This window comes from Pteropus alecto, unplaced genomic scaffold (genome assembly GCF_000325575.1).
Source record: "Pteropus alecto unplaced genomic scaffold, ASM32557v1 scaffold341, whole genome shotgun sequence".
NCBI lineage: Eukaryota > Metazoa > Chordata > Mammalia > Chiroptera > Pteropodidae > Pteropus > Pteropus alecto.
In genome coordinates, this window is record NW_006430739.1 from 347,313 (window position 1) to 356,776 (window position 9,464).

The window sequence follows — 9,464 nt, forward strand, 5'->3', positions numbered from 1 at the left end:
GCCTTAAATGGCTTGAATATGACTATGGAATAACAGAATAAGCTAGATTATATCACTGTCATTAAAAACATAGTTAGCAAAGATGTTATTGAATCTCAAAGAGCATGACCAGTGACTTACTGTCACCATGCGTGTTTCAGATTCACCACATGCCACAGTACCTACTGGCTCACCTGCCTTCTGTATTCTTCAAATGGATTATAAACCATCCATCCATCCACGTTAAACTTTTCTTCATTTAAAAATGCAAATATTGGCTAGAAAAGGAAAAAAAAAGAATTTAAAGTTCAGTGTGAGGAAACAGTCTACTAATATTACATCCCTTGATTTTTCACCAGATTTGCCTACCATGAAAAATCACGACCAAATCTGAGACTTTTAACAAAGAAATAACTAAAAAATTCAGACTAGACTTATGCCACCTTCTATCTTCACTAATTACTTTTGAGACCTCAATTTTCAATAGGTACAAACATCTCTTCTCATTAGTTTTTTTTTTTAATGATGTTCCACGAAAATCAGAACAATGACATGTTTATTAAAAAAGAGACAGGACATTAGGGAAATTCTTAACTGTTCTCTGTGAATTCTGAATCAATGCCCTGATGTCTGTGAAATGACAGGATTCTGACCTCTCATCTCTTTTGTATCTATGGTCACCCTCGAGGAGGCCATACTGATGAGTCTCATGGCTTCGAACACCATCCACACTACAGTGATTCCTACATATCTATCGCTCTCCAGGCCCCACACTGATCCCCAGACTTAGCTATTCAAGTGCCCACTCCACAACCCCAGATTGCCTAAGAGGCATCCAAAGCCAAACTCTTGACTGCCTCTACCGAATCCTGCTCCTCCCACAGCCTTCTCATTTCAGCAGATGACAGTCCCATCCTAGTTGAGCCAAAAGCCTTGGCATTAGCCTCATCACCTCATTGCTACCACCCTGGTTTCAGCTTCCACCATTGTCCACTTGGATCATTATAATAACCTAACCGGTTGCCCGCTTTCATCTTTACCTCCAAAGTCGGAGTAATAGTTGGCTTTCTATCTCACTTGGAGTAAAAGTGGAAGTCCTTTCAATGGCCTATGTGGCTGCCCACCACCTGGCCACAGCCCCTGACACATCTCTGCTCTCTCCCTTGCTCACTCCACTCTAAGTCATGCTGGCCTCCAGGGCTGCTCCCCAAAACCACCAAGCACATATCAACCTCTAGGCCTTTGCATCCGCTATTCCAGCTGTCTGAAATGCTTTTCCCTCATGGCTTCCACCCTACTTTTTTCATATCTCTGCTCAAAAGTCATCTTAACCAATGAGACTTTCTCTGACACCGTGTAGAAAAACAACATGCTACCTCCACTACTGCACACCTGCTATTTTCCTCCCCATGTGACTTCCCCCTATCGCTTATGACCATTTGACACACTACATATTTCTTTATTTATTGCTGAACCTCCACTGGCCCCTCCCCTAGAACATGGGCTCCATGAATGCAGACGCTTGTTGTATTCACATCCTGTAACCCCAGTAACTAAAACAGCGTCAAGCCCATAGTAGGCATAATACATATTTGTTGACTGAATGAAAATGTGAAGCCTTACGCAGCCCCTGCACAACCGCTTTCTCTGGAGGTGCCATGTCTGGGCACTTTTCCTCTAGGCATCTTCCTTCCCACCCATTTTCCTCTGTTATCAGCCTATGACTCTGAATGTCAGTGTTCCCTCCCCTACATTACAGAGCATTTCAGGAAAAGCATTACTTAGCAGCAACAGCTTTCTGTCTTTAAGGGGCAAGAGGTTTAGGGTAAACACTGATCAAGAACACACTCTGTGGCCTGTCCTCTTTCCAAAGCACGTGCCACCCTCAGCAGGTCTCAGCTCTGGCAGTGCTAAGCCTAAATGCTGCGTATTCTGTGACAGACAGCATGCCAATCACACGTTGGTAATGACACTGACCTAGCTAACCAATTTGTTAAAGCTTTTAGCCTGATATTGAATCCACAGCAATACTTCATTATTCAGTACCACTGGGGAAAACAAATGATTTCTGTTAACTAAAGTTTAAGTCAAAGACAGAGGGACTTTTAGTGAAAATGGCACTAAAATGTATGAACTTCTTTATTCATAAATGGAATCTATAGAACATATCTAAGCATTCTCTTGGTGACATCTGAGCACCAGATACTACACCTGTCAGTATGTGGTACAGGTAAACGCTCAATATTGCTGAATGCTGTGCTGTTGACAGAGATGACAGATGGTTTGAGACATAAGGCTGTACTGTCACTTTAGAAGAAAATTTAGAATCTGCTTTCTTAAAATAAGTTCCTGATCTCAACATGGTTTTTGTTTTTGGTTTGTTTTAAGTTATTTCCATCTTTCTCATGAAGCTCAAGCGAATACACTGGCCTTTTAAAAACAAAAAATAAAATTGCTAACTCAAAGGCCAGATAAAGCTCTTGTCAGAAAAATAATCATGTGTATTAATGCTATCCGTGTCCTTTGAGCTGACAGCAGTGTTTTCAATATAACTTACTATTTCTCCATCACTAATAAGAAAGCAACTTTTTTGCTTCAAATATGCTCTTGTATCTTACATTAAAATTACTGATAAGCGTAATATAAGTTTACTAGACTGTTATCACCAGAAGGTGAAAGCTATATAGCCCAAACCAAAATTATTTCCAGTTTAATATGTTTGATTTAGGAGAACTCTGAATACAAGTAATATTTTTTAAAACTGTCATTGATATGAGAATGATACAATGTTCTCATGGTAGTGACATATCGGTGGCCTTTCTTATGAAATCATTCTGGAATCATACTTTCCATTCTGAATGACGTCCAGATGTATAGGATGAGTCAAAGACTTGGCATCCTTTACCCCTGAAAAACGCCTATGAGAACTCTATGACGGAAATGGCTCCTAAGCTACCTTTGATCCTAAGAGCCAAACTTGGACTTCAATTATTTCAGGAAAATTTATGAATCACACGACAAACAGCCAGATATTTCTTCTCATGAAATACACAGCAACACATGTAATATTGAAGTGGAAGTTAAGGTAGGAAAGATCAGGTACTTAAGTCGATATTTTTAACCACCCACATGAAGCAACTTACAACCACAAGAAAACATATTTTTAAAAAAGCATTACTTGTTAGGGTTCACATGTTATTTTTCTTTAAAAATTAAGTTGTCCATAAACTAATTGGTTTCATCAAAGCAAACATTCTAAAAGTACCAGAATTTTTAAAAGTTGAATATACCAGATATTTTAATTTTTACTTTCTCCCTTAAAGATTCAGATAAGAGAACAAAGCAAGAACTTTAAAACACAAGCTCTCCAACAGCAATATAAGGATGGATTATTTTAAAAGAAGTAAAAACTACTAAGTGTTAGAGCAAGGATAACAAACCCCGTTCATCTGCACCTCATTATTTAAAAGCACACAATTCTCTACAAGTGGAAACTTGTTACAAGCCTAATTAAAGGTCCTGTCTGAAAACTGTTAAAACCTAAAGTTAATGGATTATATGTCTCGAGGTTTTGAACTATCATTTATTTTCTCCTGTAGATAATACATTTTTAAGGCTTTGGCTCTCTTAGTGCTGTATTAGCGGGTTGACATTCCCACAGTTGTCCCTACCTGTAAGCCTGGGTCAGTTTGGGTCAACCCTCTCTCTGGGGAATCGAAACCCCATGGACAGAACCGGTTCTACAGAACCTCCCTTTAAGGAGGCCGGAGCCGGGTTAGTGAGACGGAAAACGAGTCCGCCCCACGAGCCCGCCGGCACCCGCTTGGTTCCACGGCCTGCGGGCGATTCGGGAGTGACTCGGGCCCGCTGCGCGGGGCCTCAGAGCAGACACGTGCTCCGGCGAACGTGGCACCTTCCGGTGCGCCACGCAAAGGCCCCCGCGGCCTTCTTCTAGGGCCCGGTCCCTCGCCAGGGGCTAGGGGGGACTCTCCCGGGGTGCCAGTCAGCGCCCGTGCCCCTCGCCCCCACTGAGCCGGAATCTCTGGGGGTCAGTCGACCGGATCCCAAAGGGCCACGTGGAATATGTCAGGACACGTAGGAAGCCGGCGTAAAGGTTCTGCGTGGTCAAGCGGTTTCGGGGCTGCTTGAATTTTTTTAAGTAATTTTGAAATAATTATAGGTTGACAAGAAGTTGAAAAAAAATGTACATGCAAGTCCCATGCACCCTTCACTCAGCCTCCCCAGTGCGAATGTCTTGCATAACTAGGGCACAATATCGAAACCAGGAAACTGACATCGGAAAATGTACCCTCTCAAGTGCTGACCCCTAGCTTCCAGTGAGTGCTTCTTCCTTTATTTGGCTCTATATATTAGTATTTGGGCGTTTCACCAATTCCTACTAGTCAAGAGATGCCATGCATAGAGACTTTAAAAAAACAACAACAACAAAAAAAAACAATCATGTGCATTTTTCCAGTATTAAAAATAGCACAATGTAACATTTGAAAAATCTTAAAGGACAAAGTTGAGATAAAAATCTCCAATTTCACACTAGGGCTAAAAACAGCTGTGACAAGGAGCATATAACTCGTCTTTTCGATTTAGCTACATTTATCACTGTTATGTCTTCTGCAGGGAAAATATGAAATGACAGCAGATTTTTGCTTTTGTTTAATGAGCCATTATTTTAAAAGGCACCTATATAAAGATGTGCCAACTCATTTAAAATATATCTAGATTGGATTTATTTTCATTGAGTAGAATCTGTAAATGGTAAGCAATCCATGAGTATCCTTCTTTGAGGGGGGAGGGCTGTCTGCCACTGAATTCGGATTCCTAGAACTCATGAGGCTTCCTCCCGGACAGCCTCTTCCCCTATAAAGACTTGCCATGTCATGTCTCGGAACTGGATGTTTGAGAGTCAGATTTACAGAATTTAAATATCATTCAAAAAGGAGATGGTTACAGAAGAAAACCATTTTCATAGTATTCAGGACAATTGATAAGCTATGTAGATTTAACAGTGCTTTCAAATGACGTTGCTACCACGCAATGGCATGGTCATTGATGGACAAGAATTTTAGGAGGAGCAGATCCTTGTTATGTAGCAAATAAACTACAACTTTGAATACCTAGCCTTAAAAATTTAGGAGACTGCTCACTAACCATTTGTGATAGACTTTGTAATGTTTGAACAGGATTTTTTTTTTTTATTTTTAACGCCTACAGCACTTAGTATTCCAAGGTGGTCTCCCATCCAAGTACTAACCAGGTCTGACCCTGCTTAGCTTCTGAGATAAGACAAGATCAGGCACGTTCAGGGTGACATGGCTGTAGACTTGAACAGGATTTGGTTTCTGAAACTGAAGATGTTTGCCTTTTTAAAAAGTTTCAATCTACCATGTAAGGCTGCGACAATGTAAAACTACCCCATTTTCAGTTTTAGATTACACTTAAGAAACAAGACCCCATCATGTTAAAAAAAAGGAAGGAAGGAAGGAAGGAAGGAAGGAAGGAAGGAAGGAAGGAAGGAGAAGGAAGGAAGGAAGGAAGGAAGGAAGGAAGGAAGGAAGGAAGGAAGGAAGGAAGGAAGGAAGAAAGGAAGGAAGAAAAGAAAAAGCTTTCATTAAAGTTAGAGGAAAAAGTCTAAAATGTAAAAGAAGAGTCACAGGAGGTAAAGTTGGCAAAGTTTATAATTCCAAGTAACATCTTCATGCTAGACAGTGATTTCCGCCTATTTCACATGACCTGACTCAGTAAGTTCATTCAAATAACTGCAGCAAAAGTAATTTAATCCAAAAATAGGACGAAAGTTTCATAGGTTAAAAACAGCTAGCACATAAATTACCATTTATATTTTTATGTAAATAACTTTCCAAGTCCTATTTCTACCATTTTCCCTGGAGAAAATGGTTTAATAGTCCTTTAATATCACCACTACCTTCACATATAAATGTACATATTCATTTATTCAGGAAAGGACCACAAAAGTACATTTAAAATGTCATTGGAAACCACTTCAGAACAAATGGTTCCTTACTACCTGTCTACAATCATAATCATTTAAGATTGACATTTCTCAGGATTTGACCACTATCTCTTCCCACTGTAATTTTATCTCCTGGCAATTTTGCCCACATTTATGAAAATAACGATTGTCATATCCAGACCTACCAAATAAACTTCTCCCCAAGCCAGAGCTCCAGGTCTTTGTAGCCACCTGCCTCCTAGATATCTATATGTATACCCAGTTGTCCCCAAGACAGTTGTGACGGCATGCCCAAAATGGGATTCACGACCTCTTCCTCACTCCCCTCCTACATTCCCCATGTCAGCCACTGGTCCCACCATCAACCTGATTATCCAGGCTGGATTCTTCCCTATCATAATATCCCCCTCATAACTATATTCATTCGATCAATCAATTGTACTGATCTTACCTGCTAGATCTTTCTCAAGTCCATTCTCTCCTGTCCATTGCCCTATTTCAAGCCCTCATCGTCATACACCTAGGTGATCAAACCATCCTCCGAAATGTTCTCCTGCCCGACTCTATCCACTCCGCATGCTGTAGCACAAGCAATCGTTTTGAAATAGAAACTGAATCATGCCACTTTCTTTCTTAAAACCCCCTCAACTTCAGATAAAAAGCAAAACTCCTTGGTGGGGCATGTTAGGCTTTGCAGGCTTCGACCCAGCTTTCCCCTTCAGCACCATCTCTCACTGCTATACCTACATACACACCAACTCCAGACACCAACCCGCATTCGGGTCCAGCCTGTGTCTGGCCAACACTCCTCATCTTTCAGGATTTGCCTCCTCTAGGAAGCATTCCTTGACACTCACCCCCTTAGTTTCCGCTCCCTTGAAATCCTACCCATATGCATCTGTATCATATGCATCTCTCTGTCCACATCACCCAGGGAAACTGTGCTCCTTGGGTACAGGGAGTGGTACTGGCTCCCTGTGCCTTGCCATGAGGTAGGCATTCTGTAAACGTCTACTGAGCAAAAATAGGGAAGAAGGGAATGAAAAAGAAGCGAGGAGACGCTGGACCTCTCAGACATTATAGCTTATAAAGCCTCAATAGTTAACAGAGAGTTACTGGCGAGTGAAGAGTGACTGATGCCAGAAAAGAAACTTTCAGAAATAAAACCAATTACAAATCGGTCAACAAATGGAGTCGCAACAACAGGGGATGAAAGTGTTGGATCCATAACTTACACGGTAACCCCAAATAAATCCCAAGTTTGATCAAATATTTAAATCTTCAAAAAGAAATTATAGTATTAGAGAAATGTGGGATAATTCTTTTATAGCTCTGAGTGGGGAAGACCTTCCTACCTGGGATGTAAAACCCAGACGTTATTTTTAAAAAGTGTGCAGACAAGAGCTAGCTACCCTAGCAGGTCTGAGACTGTTCAAGTTCAAAAGGCCTGCTTGCATGGTTGACCCTTGGCTGGCCTCTGGGGACCTGGATTTTGGGAGAGTTCTCACCATTCCCTAACTGGTGAGAGTGGTTTACGGTGCTAAACTGTATTTTATGCTGAAGCCCTGCTTTCTTTCTGGAAGTCTGGAATTTCGGTACGTGGTAGTCAGAGGCTGCCTAAGTGACCAGCCCCCAATAAAAACCCTGGGCACTTAGTGTTGTCGCAATTAGTTGCTGGGGCAATTGAGTGCATCCTGCGACACTCCACTGGGACTGGACCCTGGAAGCGCATGCCTGGTTCCCCTTAGACTGCACCGCATGTGACATTTCCTTTCGTTGCAATAAATCACACTTGTGAGTACGACTATATGCTGAGTCCTGTGAGTTCTCCTAACGAATTATCAAACCTGGGCTGGTCTTAGGGACACCCACTCACATGTATGTACACGTGTGTGAGTATGAGCACCTGCACACACACACACACACACACACACACACACACAACACACACACACACACACACACACACACACACACACGCAAAACCCAAAAGAAAAAATGATAAATTCTCCCAAATAAATATTTTTAAAACTTCTTCATAGCAAAAGCAACCATAAGAAAAGTCAAAAGGCATATGGGAAAAATATTTGCAACCTGTAAGTCAGTATCGCTACTACATAAAGAGTTCCTACAACTAACAAGAAAAAGGTCAAAATCCCAAAAGAAAAATGGGCGGAAGATACAGAGAACGCAAAAATAGAAATACTAATAGTTCAAACTAAAAGATATTCCATTTCAACCAAATAAGACAAGTACAAAATAAAACTATGAATCTATATTTTCACCTATTAGCTTAGCAAAGATTAAAAAAGGAATAAAAATGAGAAAGCATACCGAGATGGTGTGATAGGCAGAGTAATGGCCTTCGAAGATGTTCATATCCTAATCGATGGGACCTGCGTTATGTTACCATACATGGCAAAGAGGAACTAAGGTTGCAGATGGCATTAAGATTGCTAAGCAACTGACTCTGAGACAGGAGATTACTCTGATTTCTCAAGTGAGCCTAATGTAATCACAGAGGTCCTTAGAAGTGGAAGGGGGAGGCGGAAGAGTCAGAAGCAGAGGAGGAGATGTGGTGACGGAAGCAAAGTCAGAGTGACTGAATGAACTTGACCCACTCTTACTGGCTCTGAAGATGGAGGCAGAGGCCACAAGCCAAGGAACATAGTGGCCTCTAGAAGCTGGAAATGCAAAGAACAAATTCTCCCCTACAGTCCCCAGAAGAAACACAGTCCTGTGGATGCCCTGATTTTAGCCCAGTGAGACCCATTTTGGATTTCCTACCTCCAGGACTTCCATTTTTATAAGCCACTGAGTTTGTGGTGATTTGTTACAGCAGCTATAGAAACTAATATAGTTGGGAGGATGTCTGGAAACAGGCATTGTGACACTGTGTGTGGGAGCGAAAGCCAGTCCATCTCTCATAAAAGAAAATTTAGCAATATAATTCTACTTCTAAGAATTTATCCTACGATACATGTGAACCCATACAAAATGATGTATATGCAAGGTTATCCACTGTAGTAGTGTGTAGAAAAGCAAATGATTGGAAACAATCTCAATATCCGTCAATAGAAGACTGAATAGATAAGTAGGGAGCAGTCAACAGAGCAGTCATAAATAGAAGGAAGAAGCCCACTCATTAGGCACTATCTACTGGAGAACTGGAAAAGGGTATGTAAGTACCGAGATGCCTGCAGAGGTCTAAACTATCATTGGGTGGAAGGTAACAGGGTGAACACATCAGTTGTCTCTGAGGAGAGGAACGGGGTGGCTGAAGGGTACTAGGAGGGAGGGAGATACTTTTATTTACACCTGTCTTAGTTCAGGCTACTCTAACTAAAGATACCACAGACTGGGTGGTTTAAAACGGCAAGCATTTATTTCTCACAGTTCTAGAAGCCAGAAGTCCTAGATCAGAATGCCAGCATGGTAGCATCCTGGGGAGGGCCTGCTTCCCAGTTTGCAGAGGGCAGCCTTTTTGCCAAACCTC

At 41.5% G+C, this 9,464-nt stretch overlaps 1 protein-coding gene and 1 pseudogene across 3 annotated transcripts in view; both read right to left on the bottom strand.

The window, feature by feature from the left end:
* The window catches only part of MTM1 (myotubularin 1), an 88,705-nt gene that overhangs the window by 27,658 nt on the left and 51,583 nt on the right, over positions 1 to 9,464 (bottom strand). For all 3 annotated transcript variants that reach the window (XM_025051649.1, XM_006905507.3, XM_006905506.2), the window contains exon 7: positions 174 to 257. In XM_025051649.1, the coding sequence (XP_024907417.1) occupies positions 174 to 257 (84 nt within the window). The remainder of the gene's footprint in view (positions 1 to 173; positions 258 to 9,464) is intronic.
* Positions 5,200 to 5,318, bottom strand: LOC112485454 (annotated as a pseudogene).